Source organism: Protopterus annectens, chromosome 7.part0 (assembly GCF_019279795.1).
Source record: "Protopterus annectens isolate FY-2018-M chromosome 7.part0, PAN1.0, whole genome shotgun sequence".
Taxonomy (NCBI): Eukaryota; Metazoa; Chordata; order Ceratodontiformes; family Protopteridae; genus Protopterus; species Protopterus annectens.
The window spans coordinates 36,440,901-36,464,562 of NC_056739.1; the positions used below are offsets into that span (position 1 = coordinate 36,440,901).

Here is a 23,662-nt window from a genome sequence, read left to right on the forward strand (position 1 = left end):
TAGGCCCTTGTCCAGCATCTCAGTTAGGTATTGTAAAATCTGAGGAATATTTGGAACAGATGTGTCAATTCCTTGTGCCTGGTTCCAAGCACAGAATCTTTTCCATTTTTCTGCATAAGATTTTTTGGTACTGGGCCTCCTGGCCTCCAAAATAACATCCATTACTGCTTTAGACAGAGGCGTGCTTTGAATGGTTACATTATCCGCCATGCTGCCAGATTTAGGGTCCTGAGTTGGCTGTGCAGAATCTGATTGTTTCGCTGGGTCAGTAAGTGAGGAATTAGAGGCAATGTCCAGGCTGGGCCTTGAGACAAGCTTTTTAGGATTGGGTACCAGTGCTGGCGTGGCCAGTCTGGGGCAATCAGAATCATTCTTGGCTTCTCTTGTCTGACCTTTAGGAGTACCTTGGGGAGGAGAGGCAGAGGAGGAAAGGCATATACTGTTAGGGTTTTCCAGCTGAACGATAGAGCATCCACTTTCCATGCTTGCTTGTGATAAATCTTTGTGCAGAATCTCTGTAGTTGGCAGTTGTGGGGGGAGGCAAATACATCTATGTCTTGGCATCCCCATTCCTTTGTTATCATGCTGAAGACTTGTGGATCCAGTTTCCACTCGTGGGGATCCATGAGGTTTCTGCTTAGTTCGTCTGCCAGAGTACTGTTCTTTCCTGGCAGGAATTGTGCTTGCAGGTGTACTTGATAAGTCGATGCTGTATCCCACAAAGTCATGGCTTGCCTGCATAGGGGGTAGGAATGTGTGCCTCCCTGCTTGTTTATGTACCACATGACTGTAGTATTATCCGTCCTTATCAGTAGTTGTCCTGGATGGAGTAGATCCTTGAAAGCTGTCAGGGCATTCTGAACAGCTAGCATCTCTTTTTGATTGATATGTAGATGCATTTGGCTTGTGGACCATGTGCCCTGAATACATCTTCCTGCCATGTGTGCTCCCCAGGCATAATTTGATGCATCTGTTGTTATTGACTGTCTGGCTGTGGGTAGAGTGAATGGCTGTCCCTTGTTGAGGTGACAGACATGTGCCCACCATCGAAACTCCTGTTGCAGGCAAGGAATGAGGGTAATTAATGCTTCCATGCTTTGACAATGTTGAGTCCAGACACTTTTTAGGTACCACTGAAGTTTCCTCATATGCAGTCTTGCATATGGTATTAGTAGGATGCAGGATGCCATGAAGCCCAAAGCCTGCAGAATTTTTCTTGCAGATAACTGGGTCTTTGTTGCCAACATTTTGAAGTAAGAAGTTAGTTGCCTTTGTTTGTCTGGCATGAGATAAGCTATCTGGGCAATTGTATTTAGGCTTGCACCCAGGAATATTATCTCTTGAGCAGGTACTAGTTTTGATTTCTTTTCGTTTACTGTGTACCCTAGGCAAATTAATAATCTTTTTACGAACGCCAGATGCTTTAGTAGAGTGTCCTTGTTGTCTGCTTGTATAAGGCAGTCATCCAAGTAAGGATATATTTGAATTCCTCTTTGTCTGCAAAATGCAATTACTGGTGCCAGGCATTTTGTGAAGACCCTGGACCCAGTAGATAAGCCAAAGGGCAGAGCAGAGAATTGGTAGTGCACTGAGCCAGCTATGACTCTGAGGTATCTTCTGCAAGATTGTCTGATTGGGACATGCAGGTATGCATCTTTTAGGTGCAAATTTACAAGCCAAGCCTTCTTGCCCAGCAAGGGCAGAAGCTGCTACAGAGTTAACATTTTGAATTTTGGAACGTCCAGAAATGTGTTTAGAACAGACAGGTCCAGTATTGGTCTCCAGGCTTTGTCCTTTCTGGGTACCAAGAAAAGTCTTGAGTAAAATCCTTGTCCCTGCTCTTGTTGTGGTACTTGCTGAATAGCCCTCATGTTCATAAGGGATGAAACTTGTTTTTGTGCCTCTACCCATTAATTGTGTGGCAGGTTTGGCATACCTCTTGCCTTTGGCAGGGTGTGAAAGTGGAACCTGTAGCCCTGGGACACTATATTCAATACCCATTTGTCCTGGGTGATCATTTGCCAATTTTGAAAGAAAAGTGCTAGTTTTCCCCCTAAGGGGGCTGCAAGAAGATAAGTGCTTGGTGCTGGCAGAGACAAGTCATTGGGACTGTTTCCTGTATGTCTGTGCTTTGTCTTCTCCACTTTTGGAGGTAGAAGCGCCCCACTGTTTAGGCCTGTATGAGCCCTGGGGCTGGGATCTGCCTCTGGGACGTCTGTATCTGTCTCTTTGTGGCCTGTCACTGGAAAGGACCGATTCTTTGTAGGCCAGTTCCTGCTAAATCTTGGTGGCTGAACCTGTAAAAATTCCTTTACTGTTTGCATAGATTTCGCTTTGTCCTCCATTTTCTTCAAAACCTCCTCTGCTTTAACACCAAATAAGGTACATGCTGTAATGGAGCATCTAGTAATTTTGCTTTAACATGATCAGGTAGAATCTGTTCCTTTAATCAAGCATGCCTCCTAATGACAGAACCCGTAACTGCGGCCCTGCAAGAGGCCTCCAGAGAATCAAAACCACATTGCAATGTATGCTTTCCCACTTGTTCAGCTGCATGCAATAAATCCTGCATTTCCTTATTTTCTGCACAATCAGAATTTGTCAACATTTTCTGTTTTAACAGTGACATTAAGTATTGCTGATATTTAAGCATATGAAATTGACAATTTAAAGCCCTCACAGCCAAAGTAGCAGAAGTGTAAACCTTTTTCCCCCATCTGTCTAGTGCCCTTGAATCCCTGTCAGAAGGGATAGGGTTTTTTGCAGTAACGGCCTTAACCCCTTTGGGATCCTGAGAAATAGTTTCTGGGTCAGCAGCAGGGTTTTTATAAAGAAATTTTTGTGAATCTGGAACCCTGTAGTATCTGTCTAGTTTAACAGGAGCTGGAGGTAAGAAGTGTGGAGATAGGCCGGACTCTGAAAATACATCTTCTACAATGTCTAGCACAGGGGGAATAGCAAGAGGTCTGTGCTAAGGAAGTAAAAGAAAATCTCTAAGCCTTTTCTTTGATTCTGAGTAATCTTGGCTCTCCCAGTGGAAGTGCTCACTCATGGTATGCAGGGTTTCCCCAAAAGAATAATCCTCAGGAGGAGAGGCTGAAGGAATGGATTCTTCAGCATCAGAATCCTCATAGGGAGGAAGAGAGTATTCCTGTACAGAAGAGGAGTCAGAGGAAATGGAAACCTGATCTGAAGAGTCACAGTATGTCTCTTGCCTAGGCCTCTTATCAGGAGGGGGATGGGAACCCCTGATCAAGGTAATAAGGTCTTCGGCCATTTTGATCATCTGTTTCTTAGGCATGGAAGTTTGTCCTGGAGAATGCTGTACTTGTTTCTTTGTCTTTAAAGCTGCTTTAGTCTTTGCTTTAGAAGCTGAAGTAGGCTTTACATATAGCTGTGTAGGTCTGAAAACACCCTCAGAAACCGATGCCTGCTCAGCGGCTCCGGACCCATCTGAGGGAATGATTTCCGAGTGTACAATACCTTGAGTATCCAGAGGCCTAGCTGGCTCCACGTGGGAGTCATCAGCGGCCTGTGGCTCTGAGGTAGTGGGCGTCAGGGGCTGCGAAAGCACCTCACTGAGAACCAGCGACAGGCTTAGCGGAAGCCTCGTCATCGGTTTTGGATCTTGGATGCCTGTCCTTCTCTTTTTCCTTCCGTTTTTTAGAAACTCCAGTTGTCGGCTGTTCCGACGGCATTATATAATTGAATTTTCGTCCAAAGTAATGAAAAGCAAAATCAAACCGACGCTTAATAGTGCGTTTGTTGAATCTAACACAAAACAGACAGCTAGCAACGTTGGGATCAGGGCCTAGGCAAGGAATACAGTAAGAATGAATATCCTTATGAGGTATTTGCTTCCCACAAGAAATACAATTGTTAACTTTTTCTGACATTGGTCTGTTGCAAGAAAAAAGTTTCCCTAATGGGGTACTTAGCTTTAATGAAGACTTCGGTTATGAAATTCTTCTGTGAAAATCTCAGGAGTCGGCTGACATGCTGGAGGGATAGATTCCTGTCCCAGAGACTTCCCATACTCTGGAACAGACTACTATCTATGTCAAACAGAGCTCCTCATTAGCACTCTTCAAGAAAAATCTTGATGATTGGATGGGTAATAGGAAATTCACCCCAGGGATCACTTCTGTGGTTCTGCTTGACCGGGGCACAGGAAAATAATTTTCTTGGGTGGCGAAAGCCAGGGTACATTTTTGGCTAGGCTTGTATAGGCCCTAGGGCCAATAGCCTAGTACCTACCTATGAACTTGCGAACTGCTTTTGCTTCGGGCACCATGCGGCAAGAAAGACTGATGAAAATGGCGTCGGCTGCATCTTTTATACCCCTGGTGCACTGACGTCAGGGAGGAGGCGACAGCAACCGACACCGGACCTAGACTTTGGAATTCTGGCCGACTGCGGGTAGCCTGCCAGCAGGATAACCCAAGAGTAATGACTGCAACAGTGAAACATGATGAATATCAGGATGAAGCTTGTTAACAGCTCATAGCCTTAATCAAAGATGATCACTGGACTTGGACTTTGTTTGTACCTCTTGTGCAGGAGTCCTTTGTACTACTGTTATTCCACAGTGTCAAGAAACTGACATTATCAGAAGTGTCCAACAGAATGTCTCAATTCTTTGTCACACTGGTTCCAGGTCACTCCATTCAAATGTCTGACAAACACTAACAAGACACAGCGTGGCCTTTGCTTCACTTGGCCACAATAACAACTGATTTTCATTTGTTATAAACTAGCAATTGCTTACCTTTAGGTAAACAAGTCTAAATTTCTGTCATGTTAAGGGCATGACTAAGCTAACAATTTCATAGGTAACAGACCAGTATGTTTGGTTAAAGTCTTGAGACTTAATCTCAACTAAGAACATGCTTTCAGAATTCAAAATATACACTGTGAAGAAACAGCAGTTCTGTTATGGCTATATAAATGCAAATGGCCCCCGAAATGACTGAAAATTCTACAACAACATTCAAACACGTCACTACAATTAACATTTCTCATATATTTTATCAGATTTATCAGAGATTTCTTAATTCCAGAGTTGTGTTACCACCAATTATGTAGTTATTGTGAAACTCTACAGATGGTTAGAGCTACTGTAAGTACTACTCTGGTTTACTAGGTTCAAATCCCAGGCATACACAACCTTGAATTTCTCACCTCACTTTTTTAGCACAGGAAACAAACTGGCTTTGAATGTTCTTCTTAATAATTATACCCCCGTCACTTCTCTCCTCACAATTATCACACATTTGCATAACTCTCAACTAATATGAGAGGCACAGCACTATAACTTTGCCCTAAGATTTAGCTAGGCTGCTCCTACAGTCAGATCAGTTTATAGAAACATACTTTATAAAATGCATATCACTAACTATGGGGGGGGGGGTCTAGTATATAAAGACCTTCTATTGTGAAAAATAAAGTGCTCCTCTTTCAGATCTTCTGCCATGATTTTTAATGTTTGGAGGTGCAGAGCTATATATATTTGCAATATGGCTAATAAATACAGGAGCCATTCATAGCAAGTGTGCTTGTCTCAGTGGGGAGCAAGAGATTACCACACTGGTGGACCAGCAGCTTTCTTCTCTCGCAGTTACTTTCTTACCAGAACTGCCTTTTGTAGGAGATTACATATCCATACAGAGACGCTGCCTCACGCATAACATGCCAGCTCTACTGCTGCAGAGCCAACACTTAAATGGCAGGCCTAGTCAAGTGGCACTGCTTCCTTCAAATGCTCTACTGATTCTGCCCAAGTGAGACAATGCCTGAATGAACGTACTTCTTTTAAAGACCCAGTGACAAAGTAAAGTGACACCACCTCCGAAGGGCTTGTGTCATCCCAACCTTTCAATGAAGCTGCAATTGGTAATGAAGTAAAAAGACTGTCTTACCTGCATACAGCCTCGGAATCCCTGCTGCACCTCTCCGTTGTCACCAAACACTCCTCCAAGGCTTAGATTCCGTAGTTTGAGCCCATGAAGTTCAATGCCAATATAGTCCATCACCTGTAACACACAAACGTATTTCATCATTTCGATTTAGTGAATGAGTCAGCCCAGAGTGGCAGTGACAATGTAGCAGCAGGGCAACACAGAATGAAAATTATGTATGAGGACAAATATCCAAAAATATGAAACATAAGACATTACGGTCATGGGGGGAGGGGTTGGCATAATGGTTATGGTCTTTACCTCACCGAAAAAGGTTTGATTCTGACCTTTCACTATTGACTAGGCTTGTGATGGTCTGTAACTGCCAGCTTACTATTTTCCCATGAAACTATGAGAAGGATCGTTAATAACGAGTGTCAACAAGTAACCACACCATTCACTGATAGAATGCAGAGCAGCCAAATCAAGACGTGTGGAATTCACAATGATAAAAACAGGAACTAGTCAAAGAATGAATCATATGCAGCACCCGAAGTACACTGACCACAAAGCAAAAAAGACTGAGGGTGACACGGAGTGAAGAAGCAGAGATGAGGAAGGGCATCCTGGGAAAACATCTAACTGAACCATGAGAGAAGACAACACAGCTGTATAATAACCTCTCACAGCAGCAGGTGTTTAAGAACACTTGGATCAATGCTGCAGCAGCATTCAGAAGAATGGAGATTTGCCAAAGGTGGGCATCCTCCCATCCAGACTGACTTTGGACATCCCTTACACAGACTGGTGATTTGAATCCTGGTACAAAACTTTCTGAGCCATTTTTTTTCATTTCCCCATTTCTTCCTTTCCCCAAGGACCTTGCCCAGTGGCTTCTCTGCCTTTGCCCAACCAGGTAACAACAGCTGGTATTCCTGAGCTAAGTGAGTGTCCTATGGCCTATTTGTTCCTACTAGGCAATCCCACATCAACCCTCTGCTCCTTGGCAGCAGTAGAAAGTAATCTAGCCTGATTATCCTGGGGGCAGCCTACTCTATCCCAGTGGGAGCACTCACACTCGGCTACTCTATTGAGGCCACAGTCACTACCTCCTGAGGAGAAGCTTGCCTATACAAGCTACTTCTTTCCTCAGCTACTACTGCAAATGCATTATTGTAGTGTGAGCAATGCCAGCTGAAAATTCCACTGAATAAACACCTAGTGGTCCCACTAAATATCATCCCTGTGGTTAGCCACAGGCAACTTCTTCCCACCCAGGATGGATAAGTCAGCAGTAACTGGTCACTCCCATCTTTCTTTGCCAGCTCCTACTGGCACTCGAGTCAGTCGGCCGCAACTGCTCATTCCCATCCTCCTCGGCCAGCTCCTACAGGCACTCAAGTGAGTTAGCAGTGACTTCACTCCATGTGAATCATCATTAACTGGTTACTCCCATCCTCCTTGGCCAACTCCTACAGGCACTCGAGTGAGTCAGCAGTAACTGGTCACTACCATCCTCACCGGCCAGCTCCTACAGACACTTGAATGACCTGGCAGTAACTGGTCACTCCTATCCTCCTTGGCCAACACCTATAGGCACTTGAATGAGTTGGCAGTAACTGGTCACTTGAGTTGGCAGTAACTGGTCACTCATATCCTCTTTGGCCAACTCCTACAGGCACTCAAGGCTTTAGCTGAACTGGTGTCTTATGCAGCATAGGCAGGGCTTTATTCCTCTATAACAAGACTCTCCACTTTCCCTTTCTTTAATAATAAAATGGCACTCTGAGATAGACCAGGAAATAGTGAAGGATCTGGTTTTCCATCCAGTGGGAAGTGCAAGGGGCCACAGGTGTGACGGCTTCCTTACAGTGATATAAGAGACCTCAGTAGCAGCAGGAGGACAGGGGCTGTTTGAGTGCCTCTGCAGGGCTGGTGCCATTGGTCCTATGGGTCACTGCTGAATTTCAAGGATACAGTGCCTCTAATTTTTTTCCTGTCCACTTATGTGCATCTTTTTTTTTTTTGAGGTGGACACTTGTGCCTTCCTGCTGCTGCAAGTCAGCAGACATGGCAACTGAATTTAGCACAGTTGTGAGTCTCTGTTGCACTTGGTACATACAGAGGGGTTCCTGCCTTCCCTTTATGATCTTTGGGTGAAACCCCTAGCCTTCTCATGTCCTGGGCTAGGCAGAAAACATAGAAGACATGGATGTTTTATGCAATATTTGGCACTTACAAGAGCGCAGTACAGTTGTGTAAGAACTTACCATTACAGTAGATGTCCTACTGATCACTGTTGCAGTACTCCAAACAAATGGTTAATCATTGCTGACATCTGGCCGGGGTACCAAAGCTTTAGGTTATCAAAGTTGTGCGTCTGAAGCATGATCTCAATTCATAAGTGTGGGGGGTACATAGGCAGACGTATGAGCATGTTTCTTAGACTATTTCCAAACCGGGAGTCTGAAGACTACTGAGAGAGGGGTAACTGAAAAAGGCAAGTAACCTATCCCATTACCATGTAGCAGAGTAGAGGCTAAAGCAGAGAAGGAGAGGAAGGAAGCTGAAGTAAGGAGAAGAGAAGGCGGCGGATGGAAAGGAATACTGCAACACTTTTCAGTAGGGCATCTGTGTTGTTATGGTAAGTTCATACACAACTGTACTATGTCCCTACTGAAATCACTGTTGCAGTATTCCTGACATACAGGTAATTTCCAGAGCTGTTGGAGGTACAGAAAGAAGGGTGGTTGGCTACTGAGTAGATGAGCTATCAAGTATTCCACATAGAACAGACCTAGCAAAGGCAGCCCTAGCCCTGGAGAGGGCATCAATTTTGTACTGCTTGGTGAAGCTGTGTACAGAGGACCAAGTAGCAACTTCCAAGATAGACATGGTTTCTACTTGAAAAGCACCTGAGGAAGCCACTGCCCTAGCGGAATGAAATTTTGGTCAGGGAGACAAGGACTTACCATAGTGTGAAAAGCAGAAGGAGATGATCTTTGAGATTCAAGTTGCAATAGTCTGTTTGAAGACTAGCTGGCCCAACTTATGGGTCATAAAAGATACAAACAGCTGGTCAGTCTTGCTGAAGGATTTAGTTTGGTCCAGATGAAATCTTAATTGTCCATAAATGTCCAGAGAATGCAAGATTCTTTCCATCCTATTTTGGGGGTTGGGAAAGTAAGTGGGTAGGTGAACAGCCTGACTGAGGGACAGCTCGTTTGATATCTTAGACGTGAAGGCTGGATTAAACCTGAGAGTTACCCTGTCCTTGTGGAAAATAAGAAAAGGTAGAACTGGCTATGAAAACTTACAACTCAAACTCTCCTAGCAGAAGTGAGAGCCAACAGCAGAATAATTTCCCAAGTGCAGAAGTTGAAAGTGGCAGCAGATGCAGGTTCACAGGCAGACAATGTATGATTTTCCATCATGAAATTAAGATCCCAAGGGGAGAGATGGGTTTCCTTGATGGGATAAAGATGCAGAACTCTCAGGAAAAGCCTTACTTCCACTCTAGCCATATGCATGGGGGTGGGATTGACATTGATGACAGACAGGCGGCCTTTTCTAGAAAAGTAAGCCAAGCATGAATGAAGTAATTCACAAAGACATTGAAGAAAAGCCGGGAACAGTGAGTCCTGACAGTGTTTGTGGCACCAATAAGAAAACATTTTCCATTTAGCTGTGTAAGATTTTCCAAAGGTGGGTCTCCTGGCTTCCCATAGTACATGAACAACCTCCTTAGGGAAAAGGCATATTTGAGAAACTAAAATCCTATCAACAGGTTCAAGCTGAGAGAAGGAGGACTTACATGGAGCAGCAATCGTTTCTGTTGAGTGATCATGTCTGGTTACAATTATTTTCCTGTAATGTCTCTTTGTCAGGTGAAACAGCAGGGGAAACATATGTTGTCTTGACCAAATGGTGACCAGCAGAAGGAGTTTGGGTGCTTCCTTTGTGCTTTTAGAAGATTTTTTTGAAAGCAGAAGTAGTGGAGGGAAGGCATAGAGGGACTTGTTGTCCAGTGGAAAGAGAAGGCATCTGCCTTGCAGGCGGAGGGACAAAATTCCCTTATGCAAAACTTGGGGAGCTGACGGTTAGTTGGAGAAGCAAAGAGGTTAATCTGAGGTGTGCCTCACTGAAGAGTTACCGCCTAACAAACCTACCTGTTTAAGGTCCATTCATGGGGGTCCTCCAAGGAGCAGCTTAAGGAGTTGTCCAGCACATCTGTCCTGTGAAGGAATGTATATGGCTGTGAGGGTGATGTTCAACTGGGTGGCAAAATTCCATGTCTCCTGTTCTAAACTGCAAAAAGACCTTGAATGGTCTGGGTTTCCATAGTTGGGAGAAGGTCAGCAGAGTTTGCAGAAGAGCCTTCATTTCCTTTAGACTGATATGTTCCTTCGGGTCTACTATACATGTTTGAAATTTTAGGAAAGCCGAAACCCATATGGCCGAGACCATATGTTCGACTCCTAAAATTTCGAAGATGTAAAAAAAAATAAAACACACAACATAAACCTACTTTTTAAATGCTAGCAGGGGGGGCACACTCCCCATAACTTAAATATACCAACTCTGAGATCACACTACAGTGCAGAAATGGAAATCTTTCCATTCCACACTGTACGGAGATACCAGTTCCACATGGTCGGCATTTCAAATGTCGATCATATGGTCTCGGCCATATGGTCTTTAACATTGTGAAATGTCGACCGTGTGTAGGATGCCCATTAGGAACTGCATTTGCCATCTGCCCTGTACCTGGTGTGATCCTGTCCATGTCCCCCATGCTTCATCTGTGCCATCTGCCCTGTACCCGGTGAGATCTTGTCCATGCCCCCATGCTTTGTCTGTGCCATCTGCCCTGTACCCGGTGTGATCCTGTCCATGCCCCCTATGCTACATCCATGCCATCTGCCTGTACCCAGTGTGATCCTGTCCATGCCCCACATGCTTCATCTGTACCATCTGCCCTGTACCCAGTGTGATCCTGTTCATGCTCCCATGCTCCATCTGTGCCAACTGCCCTGTAACCAGTTTGATCCTGTCCATGCCCCCATGCTTCATCCATGCCATCTGCCCTGTACCCAGTGTGATCCTGTCCATGCCCCCTATGCTACATCCATACCATCTGCCCTGTACCTGGTGTGATCCTGTCCATGCCTCCCATGCTTTGTCTGAGGTGCCTGTGTAAACTTCATGACGAGAAGCGGTGTAAGAAAGGAAGTCCTGGGATGAGATCTACCTGCTTTGTCCACCACAGTCTGGGATGACATCAATCTGTTCTGTCCACCAAAGTCTGGGATGACACTGAACTGTTCCAACCACCAAAGTAGCCCCTTTTTGAGACATGGGAGGAGGGGGAATCCCATTGCCCAAGGGTGGGAGTGTTGGGACCACACAGACTTCAGATACATTGGAATTTCGTGTGAAGTCTGTCCAGGGGAAGCATATGAATGGTAGCAGCCATGAAAGCCAAGGTTCTTAACATCTCCGTTGCTGTGCACTGTGTTGCAGAGGAGAGAGTTAGGAAGAAATTGGACAGACTATAAACTTTCTCCTGATGAAGGAGAACATCCATTTTCTTTGTGTCTTGTCTGCAACCCATGAAACTGTGCTGGAACCATGTAGGATTTTTTTTAACTGATTGTGAAACCCAGACTTGGCAGGAGTTGGACAGTGAAACCTAGACACTGAAGAAGGACTCCTGGAGGGAGAGCCTGGAGCAACAGTTCATCCAGGCAGGGAAAAATTTTAATTCCCTTGGTACGACAGAATGTCACCACTTAAGCCATACACTTTGTGAAGACCCTTGTTGCTGTGGAAAGACCAAAAGGCAGATCAGAAAACTGAAAATGCGATAAACCAGAGAAAGACCTGAGGAATTTCCTGTAGGAAGGACAAATAGAGACACTAGGAATGCCTGGGAAAATGAAAGGGAAGAGTGTGGGAAGAAAGAGCATTTTCACAGCTGGTACTTTCACGAAAAGGTTTAGAAGAGAAAAGTGTAAGATGGGCATCTATTGTCTTTCTTTTGTGGCCCCAGAAAGATTCTGGAGTAGAACTCTTTTGGGAGTGATTCAATGGTGCCTTGATTCAGGAGGCCCTGAATAATGGGGATGAGAAGAGATAGCTGGTTGTGAGGAGGATGTGGCATACCTTTCACAGGGGGAACATTTTCCCAGTACATATCATAACCATCCTTGATGTTTGGCAGGACCTATTTGTCTGTGGTACCAGATTCCTACAGGGCCAGGGAAAGTGGCAGTCTTTTTGGAAAGAGGAGTTAAGGGGCTGACAGCAAGGGAGAGGATGCTGCGAAGACAGTCAGAGACTTTTATTTCCAAAGGAAGGCCTCTCAGATGGAGGTTCCCGAAGAGGTTTGTCAGAGTAGCTGTTCCCAGAGGTTTTCTTGTTTTTTGAGTTGCCCTAGGATATATTTTACAGCATCTAGGAACTGAGGAGAGTAGAATCAGCCTACAGTCTTTCCTTGGTCTTGCAGACTTTTGAACAGACCGACCAGCCTGAGGACCAAACAAAAATTCTTTGTCCAAAGGGGAAATGAGGAGTTTTGACTTGAAATCCTCAGGAATAGGCTGGCTGTATAGCTATGTATATCTGTGAATAACAGAGCCAGTAGCTGCTGCCCTAGAAGAAGCATTTCCAGCACAGTAACTCCACTTAATGCTGTGTCTGGCTATTTCAGTGGCCTGGGAAAGCACGTTCTACATTTGTTGCTTTAATTCTGCAGTTTGAGGATCCACCATTACCTTATTCAAGGGCTAAAATACCGAAATCAAATATTTGACCTTTTGTTCCAGATAGTTAATTACTAAAAGGCTAGGGTAGAAGAGATATAAGCCTTCTTTCCCCACCTACACATAGCTCTGCTATCCTTGTCTGTAGGTAGAGCATTAGCACTGGACAGGAACTCAGAGGATTTGCCTGAAGAAAGAGACATTGCAGAAAGGTCAGCCACAGGATCCTTATACAAGCATTTATAGTCATCAGGTACCTTACAAAACCTATCTGATTTTTTAGGAGCTGGTGGCTGAGAGCCTGGAGCTGAAAAGGCGGACTGGAAGGTGTCCTAGAAAGACTCGGGTATAAGAGGAATGAGGGACAGAGCAGGAGTGACAATTTCCAAGAGGCTGTAGTACCTCTTCTGTAGATCAGAGGTCAGAGGATTGTCATTCAAAATGCATCGTCATGTTCCAGACAGTCTCCCCAAAGGAAGCTTCCTCAACAGGGGAATCCAGAGATGAGGAGTCGTCTTCATCTGAAGAAATGTGTCTAGGAAAAGAATAGTCTACAGAGTAGTCAAAATCATAATCTTGTTCTTCTTCAGAAGAGGAAGATGTCATAGTAGATTTTTGAGGAGTAGCCTGTGGTTGTGGGCATTCAAACCCATAACAGCTTTGAACAAGACCTGGGAGAAATCTCTCCACTTCTTTTCCCTAGCTGCTGAGGGAGAGACAACATGTCCAGCAGATGTTTTTTTTTTCTTTTTTGGCATGATATCCACCTGGATGAGATGCAGAGGTTTCGGAACCCTGCCTAACCTGTATTAATGTACCTGGGAACTCTTCCCTAACTCATATTTGAGGAACACCATGAAGACCCTCGGAAGGGATGAGTCAATGAGTCACGGGTCATCATACAGATCCACAGTCTGCAAGGCCTCAGGAGCCATACTGGCTTTCAAATGAGTCTCAGTAGTAAGAAACTGAGAGCTAACCTGAAGTACCCCAGGTTCTACAACCTCAGGGGGACCTCTTAAGTTACTTCTTTGATGGAAGAGGGATGTCTGGGGATGCTGATTCTATCTTGGACTGGGCCAGGCATTTAAGATGTTGAGTTCCTGGAAAGGTGTTGAGAGATGAAAGCCTCAACCCAAGAGTTTCAGGAATGAACAACTGACAAATGCAGCAAGATCTGTGGTCGTATTCCTGACCTAGAAAGAAAAAGCACTTAGTGTGCAAGTCCATGTACACAATACGCCTACCGCACTTGCATTTATTCCCTCCTCCTAGCTAACAAATTTGAACAAAAAAAGCATAAGCAAAAGAGGCAAAGGGAGGTTCCCCAATGGGGCACTTATCTGAGAAAACAATCGAGTGAAGCAACATTACCAATGGCCAAACAATGAGTCTAATAGATGTATGACCTCCGTTTGGGCAGCAGAGAGAAAGTCTGGGGTACATACTATGTCCATCTAAATACCCCTACACTTACGAGCTTCGGTCATGAATCAGATGTACAACCTCGGAAAGGTAAAACTTTAGTATCCTAGCCAAAAGTCAGCAGTGACAACCCGTACTTCAGGAATACTGCAACAGTGATTTCAGTCAGGATATCTTGCAAGCTTCTCAGGAACAGAAGGCATAGAAGATATCACGCTTCTCAGGAACAGAAGGCATAGAAGATATCACACACATCAGTGACGGGAAGTCTGTTTCATGACTGTCCTCTAACAGATAACTATGGCAACAATCATAAAAAAATGCAATAAAAAAGGGTTATTGGAACAGGGTACTTATCATTCAATGCTCTTCAGCTGCCTACCTTGGTCAATGCTGATTGTGACGCGCTCTTCTTAAACAAACTCCTATGGTAAAATGGTGTGGCCAGACAACTCCCTAAATACCAGGTATGTGAAGACATCTGAGGAAATGCAATGTCAGCCCAGTCATAGGGGAAGGGTGCTCAGCTCTGAAAGTCAAGTCAGTTATTGAACTCGGCCAACAGCAGAGATGGCTTTAAGTTTTGACTGCAGCATTGACCCAAAAAGAATATCAGAAAGCACCTCCAGTAACCCAAAGTTTTGAGGTTTGACAGAATAAGCTGCAGTGGGTATTCAGGTCATCCCTATCTTCGAATCCTAGACAGGTATTCTGGTCATCCTTACCTCTGTGTCCTAGACAGGTATTCTGGTCATCCTTACCTCTGTGTCCTAGACAGGTATTCTGGTCATCCTTACCTCTGTGTCCTAGACAGGTATTCTGGTCATCCTTACCTCTGTGTCCTAGACAGGTATTCTGGTCATCCTTACCTCTGTGTCCTAGGCAGGTATTCTGCTTCTCCTTACCTGCATATCCCGGATGCATATCATTTTCATTGTCAAAACTAAATTTCAGCAGTTTACATAAACTGCATAAATACCATTGGGGGGGGTCTACTTCAAATGCAGGGGCCATGCTATGACTATGTTACAAAACATCCAGCTATGCATTAAAACAGACTTTAAAGAGTTAAAATAAAATAATGTCCATGGCACGCAGAAGAAGAACTGGTCATTACCTGATGAAGCCCATAATCAAACTCCATGATGGCTTTATATCTGCTCTCCTCACCATCTCGGCTGCTTTTCAGTTGAACTTTCAGATGGTGCCAGTCCCCATCATTTACCTTCACTTGGTCCATCGCAACTGTTAGGATATGGCTGTTGTCTTGGTAAACTGATAACAATGCATTGCCTTCATTCAGCTGTGCAGAAAGGGATCAAAACATTATAAACAGTTAGTGCCAAAGGGTTGAAATTGAGACACATGGGCCGGAGACAAAAAGAGAGCAGCAAGTGTGTGCCCCAATAAGCAAACTCATAACTGCATCAACACTAATGCACCTGGCTACAGAAAAAGTGACCTTGGCGAAAAAAGTCTGTGCACCAAAGTGCAACACCATCATAAACTCAAAGTCCTTCTTACTGTCTTAAGCAAAGAGAATGAGGTACAGTGACTCTGAGCAACAGACCGAATTCACTAAAACAGCTGGTAGAGAAACAATACCTCGAAAACAAGCATCTGCCAGTACTAAACCTTCCTCCACTCTGAAGGTACGTACAGCAATGACTGTGGACAGGAAACATTCGGCAATGCAAAAAAGAAACTGACATGAATACATTTATTTATTTAGTTAAGTTTTTTGTTTTAAATTGGGGCACTGGACTAATCCCTAAAGGACTTGTTTTAGCCTCAGCCTGGGAATGACACTCATTACATGGCACATGCATCAGTAGGAAAATAAATGTGAACAAAATCAAAGCATAGCAAAATACAAACTTAACAGACAAACACAGCACATCATTAGACTGTTGCACACAGTTATAGTAGCTGAAAACATTAGTTATGTAAAATCTTACCATAACTATAGATGTCCTTCTCTTCCATGTTGCAGTATTCTTACTGTGGGATCCTCCACCTCAGATGACCCAAACGTCCAGCTCATCTACCAAACCTTAAGCCTGATTGCTGTCCAGTGAGTGAGACGTCAAACATGGGCCATAAATGTGAGGTCTGCATGCACAGACCTCAGAAATGACTGCCCAGTTGGACAACAGACTAAGGAATACATAAAGGTGCCATCTAGACAAAGTAAATGTACTGAAGGGGGTAGGTGGGAAGGAAGGAAGGTATACTGCAACATGGAAGAGAAGGACATCTATGGTTATGGTACAATTTTACACAACTAATCCATGTCCTTCTATTCTCATGTTACTGTATTCTCACTGTAGAAGAGAAGGACATCTATGGTTCTGGTAAGACTTTAAACAACTAATCCATGTCCTTCTATTCTCAGGTTACTGTATTCTCACTCTGTAAGAGAAGGACATCTATGATTATGGTAAGATTTTACACAACTAATCTAGGTCCTTCTATTCTCAGGTTACAGTATTCTCACTGTGGAAGAGAAGGACATCTATGGTTCTGGTAAGATTTTACACAACTAATCCATGTCCTTCTATTCTCAGGTTACAAAATTCTCACTAAGGAAGAGAAGGACATCTATGGTTCCCATGTCCTTCTATTCTCAGGTTACAGCATTCTCACTGTGGAAGAGAAGGACATCTGTGGTTCTCGTAAGATTTTACACAACTAATCTATGTCCTTCTATTCTCAAGTTACTGTATTCTCACTGTGGAAAAGAAGGACATCTATGGATCTTGTAAGATTTTACACAACTAATCCACGTCCTTCTATTCTCAGGTTACAGTATTCTTATTGAGGAAGATAAGGACATCTATGGTTCTGGTAAGATTTTACACAACTAATCCATGTCCTTCTATTCTCAGGTTACAGTATTCTCACTGTGGAAGAGAAGGACATCTATGGTTCTGGTAAGATTTTACACAACTAATCCATGTCCTTCTATTCTCAGGTTACAAAATTCTCACTAAGGAAGAGAAGGGCATCTATGGTTCTGGTAAGACTTTACACAACTAATCCATGTCCTTCTATTCTCAGGTTACAGCATTCTCACTGAGGAGGGGAAGGACATCTATGGTTCTGGTAAGATTTTACACAACTAATCCATGTCCTTCTATTCTCAGGTTACAGTATTCTCACTGTGGAAGAGAAGGACATCTATGGTTCTGGTAAGATTTTACACAACTAATCCATGTCCTTCTATTCTCAGGTTACAGTATTCTCACTGTGGAAGAGAAGGACATCTATGGTTCTGGTAAGATTTTACACAACTATTCCATGTCCTTCGATTCTCACATTATAGTATTCTTACTGTGGAAGAGAAGAACATCTGTGGTTCTGGTAAGATTTTACACAACTAATCCATGTCCTTCTATTCTCAGGTTACAGTATTCTCACTGTGGAAGAGAAGGACATCTATGGTTCTGGTAAGATTTTACACAACTAATCCATGTCCTTCTATTCTCAGGTTACAGTATTCTCACTGTGAAAGAGAAGGACATCTATGGTTCTGGTAAGAGTTTACACAAGTAATCCATGTCCTCCTATTTTCATGTTGCAGTATTCTTACTGTGGGAGTGTGCCACAGCTCAAGAAGAGGAAACAGTGGTGGAGGAAGCTGCAGTCTCCAGGAATCTATGCAGGATTTCCCTTGCAAATCCTGCCCTGACAATGGATATATTGTCCAATTTGTAATGTTTGGTAAAGGACCGTGTGACTGCCTCCATAAGGGTAGCTGTATCCAGGCCTTGTAGGCTCCTGAAGAGACCACCACTCTTGTAGAATGCACCTTAACATTGTAAGGTAAGTCTTTGCCACGTTACGAGTAGCAGAAGGAAATAGTTTTTTTTTATCCAGGAGGATATAGTTTCCTTTTCCAGGGCCCTGGCATGGAAGGACACACAGAACTGATTGGACCTTCTAATGGCTTTGGTCTTGTCCAGATAGAACCTTAATTGTCTGTGGACATCAAGGGAGTGGAGTACTCTCTCACTGTCATTCTGAGGAGAGGGGAAGAAGGTGGGTAAATGAATGGACGGATTGACCCTTCTAGCTGAAGTAAGGGCTACAAATTGGACAGTTTTCCAGCTGCACATCTGCAGAGAAGCAGAGCTTGCTTGTTCAAAGGGGCAATAGTGAGTTTCTCCAGTACATAGTTCCAGTCCCAAGGTGGGGGGGGATAGATTTCTCTTGCTGGTCTAACGTGGAGAACTCCTTTTAGGAATAGTATGACATCCAGCCTGGAAAGAACAGGTGGATCCAAAGGTAAGCAAGATGAAATGGCAGATAAGTGGACTTTCACTGAAGAATATGACAGTTCTGATTTTATGAGCTCACACACATAGGCTATGACTAGTGGAACATCTGCTTGGAAGGGGTCCCTTTGCCTTTGGAACACCATTTGGAAATCATTTTCCATTTCAAAACATAAGACCTCCTGGTAGTGGGTTTCCTGGCCTCCTGCAGAATGGATAGCACGTCCTCAGAGTACTGGTGTTTGAAGGGGATCAAGAGTTTATCACCCACAGGGTTAAGCAGAAAATCTCCAGGTGTGGATGAATGACACATCCTTTCTGTTATGTGAGCAGGTCCACCTTGTGAGGCAACTTGTGGTGATTGCCCTTGGGAAGAGAAAGAAGAAGGGGGAACCAATGCTGTGTTGGCCAACAGAGAGTCACCAGCAAGATTTTTGGCTTGTGCTTCTGGATTTTTAGAAGGACCTTCTGAAGGAGTAGGAAGGGAGGGAAGGCATCCACCCTCCAGGCTAGTGGGGAGGGGTCCCTGGAGCAGAATAGCTGCAATTGTCTGTTCTGGGGGCAGGCAAACAGATCTATCGGTGGTGTGCCCCAGTGGTGGACAATGTCTAAGAACACATATCTGTACAAAATCCACTCGTGATGCTGACAGAATGATCTGCTGAGGGCATCCACCTGATGGTTATCCTGGGATGGAATGTAGACCACCTGCAGTGTGATGCTGTACTGAGAGGCTAGCTCATATGCCTGCATTACAAGCCTGCAGAGTAGGTAGGACCTGATCCCCCTGTTTGTTGATGTACCACATCACAGCTGCATTGTCTGTGAAGATTTGGAGGGAGGCTTGCCTGCATTAAGAGGAAGGAAGGTCTGTAGGGCTAGATGGAGTGCAGTCATCTCCCTTATGTTGATATGTTTTTTTTTTGGAGGGAGAGGTCCCATTGAGCCTGCACCTTGAGGCCATTCATAGTGTCTCCCCACCCTAGATCTGAGGCATCTGTGTGCATGCATTGCACTGGTTTGGTGGGTTGCAGATGTAGGCCTGGGTTCTGGTGTACTTGTTGGATCCACCACCTCAACTCTGTCTTCAGGCAGGGTAGGAAGGGTACCTGAAAGTCCAGGGCGTAGCTGTGTTGTGACCAGACATTTTTAGGAACCACTGGAACTTTCTCATGTGCAGTCTGGCCGTAGCTGCCATGAGGCCTAGAAGATGCATGAACTGCCTGGCTGAAATGTGGGTGATCGGGAGGAGCTCATGGAAGTGGTTAATTAGGGAGACTTTGTCCTGAGGAAAGAAACCTGTCATCAAGTGGGTTCTTATCCTGCAGCCAAGGAAGGTTTTGGCTTGGGCTGGGGCGAGGGATGATTTTGTCAGGGTGAAGGTGAACCCAAAGCTCTGAAGTAGGGACATAGCAAACAGTAAGTGGTTCCAGAGAATGCTTTCCTCTACTGCTAGAATGAGGAGATCATTTAGGTAGGGATAAACTTGAATGCCTTTTGTTCTGCAGTAGGCTACTGCTGAATTTAGACACTTTAACCAAAGGGCAAGGCAGTAAATTAGAAGTGTGAAGAGGGTCCAGCAAAATGCAAATACTTTCTAGAGTCTGGGTGGATGGGAATGTGGAGGTATGCCTCCTTCACATCCAAAGTGGTCATGAACGCCTTGGGTGGCAACAGTGGGAGAAGGCTTTGAAGGAATAACTTTCTGAAAGAGGGGACCTTCAGAAAAAGATTTAGGAAGGACAAATCCAGTATAAGCCTCCAAGGGCCATCCTTTTTTGGCACTAGAAAGAACCGGGAGTAGAAATCCCTCCCTTCTTGGCCTGAGGGAACTCTTTTGATAGTCCCTTGGGCGAGTAGATCTTGGATGATCTGGGAAATTAGATGTAGTTGATTTTTGGGTGGGAAGGGGATGCCTTGTGGTGGGGGCTTTTCCTGCCAGGACATGAAGTACCCTTTTTCCACTATTGCTAATACTCAGTGGTCTGAGGTGACTTTTTTCCAGAATGGTAGACAGTGAGAAAGGTGGGAGGAGAGAGGAAAGTGGCTGAGGCAGTCACGTATTTCTGTTTCTATCTGGAAAGGGCTGCCTAGGGTAGGTGGAGGAGGGACTGCCCAGGGGAAGGAGCCTTTCTAGACCCTTTTCTGTGTGGAGAGGAGGAGGAGGTGGATGGGGCTGAGGCTGGGACCCTCCTGACAAAAGTGGCCTTGGCAGGCTGTCTGTAAAATTTGGGGACAGGAAAGACCAATAAATGTTTGTGGTCCTGAAGTTCTTTGTTTTTTTCCTGGAGGCTTTTGAACAGTTCAGCAGACTGCTTGCCAAATAGGAATTTGTTGTCCAGTGGCACATCTAAGACTTCGGTTTTAAAGTCCTGAGGTAGGGGCTGAAGCCTGAGGCATCAAAGCTGCACTTTGAGTGTCTGGCAACCTGTGATGCTAAAGACAGCTTAGATGCTACCTGAGATTTGTTGGGAGAGTCAGGTATGGAGGAAAGCAAGGTGGTTGCTTCAGAAGCCAAATCTAGGGCAAATTTGACCATGTTGGTCTGATAATTGATATCCCTGAAGGCCAGCGTGGAGGATGTGTACATCGTTTTCCCCAGTCGGTCCATGACCTTGCTGTCCTTGTCTGATGGTAGAAGAGAAGAGGAAGGTATTAGTCTGGACTGCTCGTCAGGGTCACTGCAATGACTGCAGGATCTGCCACAGGTGGCTTAATGAGGTGTTTGTGCTCATCAGGGACCTTGTAAAACTGGTCAGGTCTTTTGGGAGCTGGAGGCTATGACTTGGTGGTCTTAGAGGCTGATGCAAATGCATACAGGTAAGTTGGAATCACAGGGGGAATTGTAGAGGGGGAAGGTGACTCCACCTGGAGTAGTTCAAAATACCTCTTTTGAACCTCAGTCATCTGTGTGGCATCGCAACTGAAATACTACCTCATTTTGGTAATTGTTTCCCCAAAAGAAATATCTCTGGGGGGGGGGTCTCCCTCTAAGGAGTCCTCATCTTGGGAGTAGTGGTCCAGAGGGGAATCTAATTGGGATGTGTAGGTTAGAGATTCTTCTGAGGAGGAAGAAAAGGAGTTTCCTCCTGAGTATGGGTGGGATGAATGGAAGCAGCTGAGGCTGGTGTGGGGCTGACAGCAGGCAATGTCGCAACAGCAGAGGCTGTGGACCTAACAGCCATAAAGGCCTGAACCAAGGACTGTGAAAACGTATGCCAGCCTGGATGGTCCTCAGTGGAAGTAGGCAAATGTTTAGATTTTTGCTTCATCTTGAGAGAGGTAGTCTTAGTTGAAGTAAGTGGAGGTGTAGGCCTAGTATCAGGCGTCTGGCCTGTGCGAGAGGATTCCATTTCCAGAACTGTAGGTGGGCATTCAGCGAAGCCTGGTTCACCCTCAACCTCGGCCGAAGCCGATGTCGGAGTGACCTCTGAGGACATGCATACCACGATTTCCAAGGTGGCTTCCACAAAGGTAGCCACCGAAACCACCAGTTCTACCAGATGCCTCTCAGCCCCTAGACTGGTGGCTGGCAGGAAATCCAACATTGGAGGGGTAGAAGTAGTAGACCTTACAACCTTCATCTTCTTTTTAAGAGGCTCTGCCTCCACGGCCGACTCTGGTTCCATACTTAGGGCTAAACACTTTGCTGGTTATTGAGCTAAAGTTTTAGGGCTGCCAGACGACTACAAAGAGTTTTAGGTATGAACGACTGGCAAATGCTATAGCTGGTATGGTCATGGTCTTGGTGCAAGCAGAACAAACAAAGTTCATGTAAACCCTTGTGCGGAATCTGGTGGCTGCACTTACATTTCCCCTTTCTACTGGACATCGGCTAAATAAATAAGGGGCAATAGCAACCAAAGCTTAAGCAAAAGAATAAATTCCCCAATGGGGTACTTATCTGAAGACATTTCTGGAGCGAAGTGATCGATCTGAAGTTTGACTGTGGCAGAGAAGTTCTGAGGTCTGTGCGTGCAGACGTCACATTTAAGGCCCGTGGTTTATGGTCCTGCGTATGATGATCCACACACCTGGCAGCAACCAGGCTTAAGCTTTTGCATAGGAGCCGGACATTCGGGTCGCCTGAGGCAGAGGATTCCAAATACTGCAACATGGGAATAGAAGGACATCTAGTTTTACAAAACTGTCTACATGAAAAGTTAATGCCATGCACAAGTGCTGTACAGTGATTTACTGACAATTTGCCAAAGAACTGAAAGAAAAACATCATAACCACGATGTGTTCCGAATAAATGACTTTACTGCTAAATGCTATTTAAAAATATTAATGTACACTTGAAGTCTTAAAGTAGTGTTTTACCAAAGAAAACACAGTGTGACTATGAAAAATAGGATCTCTATTGAAATGCTGATACTCAAAATGCTGACAGCTGAAAAGCTGAAAAAAAGACTGAAAACCTGGAGAAGACTAAATCTGAATCTCTCTTCTCCTTAAAATGGCTTTTTGCAGGGGGCTCCCTGCACTTCTCACACCCCCTGAACTTATATATACCAAGATCGCCATACCTTGAAGAAAAGGGAATATTCTGAGACATGGCATCTCGGACTTGGTATATTCAAGTCCGAGCTTTCAGCCATTCAGTCTCTGCTTTTCAGAACTCGCTCTACCGGGTCCCAACATTTCAAATGGTTATCTGAAAAATATTCCAGTTACAAATGTCTTCAGCCATTCTAGTCATAATGGTGCTTCAATGAAAGATACTTTGAAATATAATGGAGAACACCACTTAAGGAAAAAACACTCCAAAAGTCTACAAAAACAGAAATCGAATATAATTTTTTTAGACTACACAATTTTCTTTAATAAGCTTTATTAATGACTTATATACTCCTGGAAAAGGCCAAAAAGACACAGCAGAATGCTGACTGTCTGCACAGGGGTGCCAAGAGTTCTAAAACAGCCTCATGCTAGGAGATCCAGGGATGCCATCGGATGACCTCTTCTTGTTCTGGGGAGGGGGTGAGGATAAAATGTTAATGAGGAGGTAAAGCACGGCAATACCTTGACACAGAGTGGACATGTTCCCATCTTAGTTATGCAATAAAACAGATGCAATGGAAGATACAGTAAGGGGCATGGTCAGAAAATTCCCTGATGTTATGACCACTGTTTACATCCGGATAATCTCAACATCCCCTCTCTTTACTTTCCCTCTCAGACTCATCAGACTCATCACCTCTCCTGGTGACAGTTAACCTTTGAGACAATCAAGGGAGCCTCTACTGCCCTCCCCTCAACAAAGGGGTTTGGTATAACGGGTAAGACAGGAACATG

General features: G+C 44.5%; 1 protein-coding gene across 2 annotated transcripts in view; it reads right to left on the reverse strand.

Annotated features, from left to right (window-relative positions):
- Positions 1-23,662, reverse strand: part of CELSR2 (cadherin EGF LAG seven-pass G-type receptor 2) — a 1,401,203-nt gene that overhangs the window by 480,829 nt on the left and 896,712 nt on the right. For both annotated transcript variants that reach the window (XM_044076472.1, XM_044076471.1), the window contains exons 10-11: positions 15,204-15,389; positions 5,919-6,032 (exon numbers count right to left, since the gene is read on the reverse strand). In XM_044076472.1, coding sequence (XP_043932407.1) covers positions 5,919-6,032; positions 15,204-15,389 — 300 coding nt within the window. The remainder of the gene's footprint in view (positions 1-5,918; positions 6,033-15,203; positions 15,390-23,662) is intronic.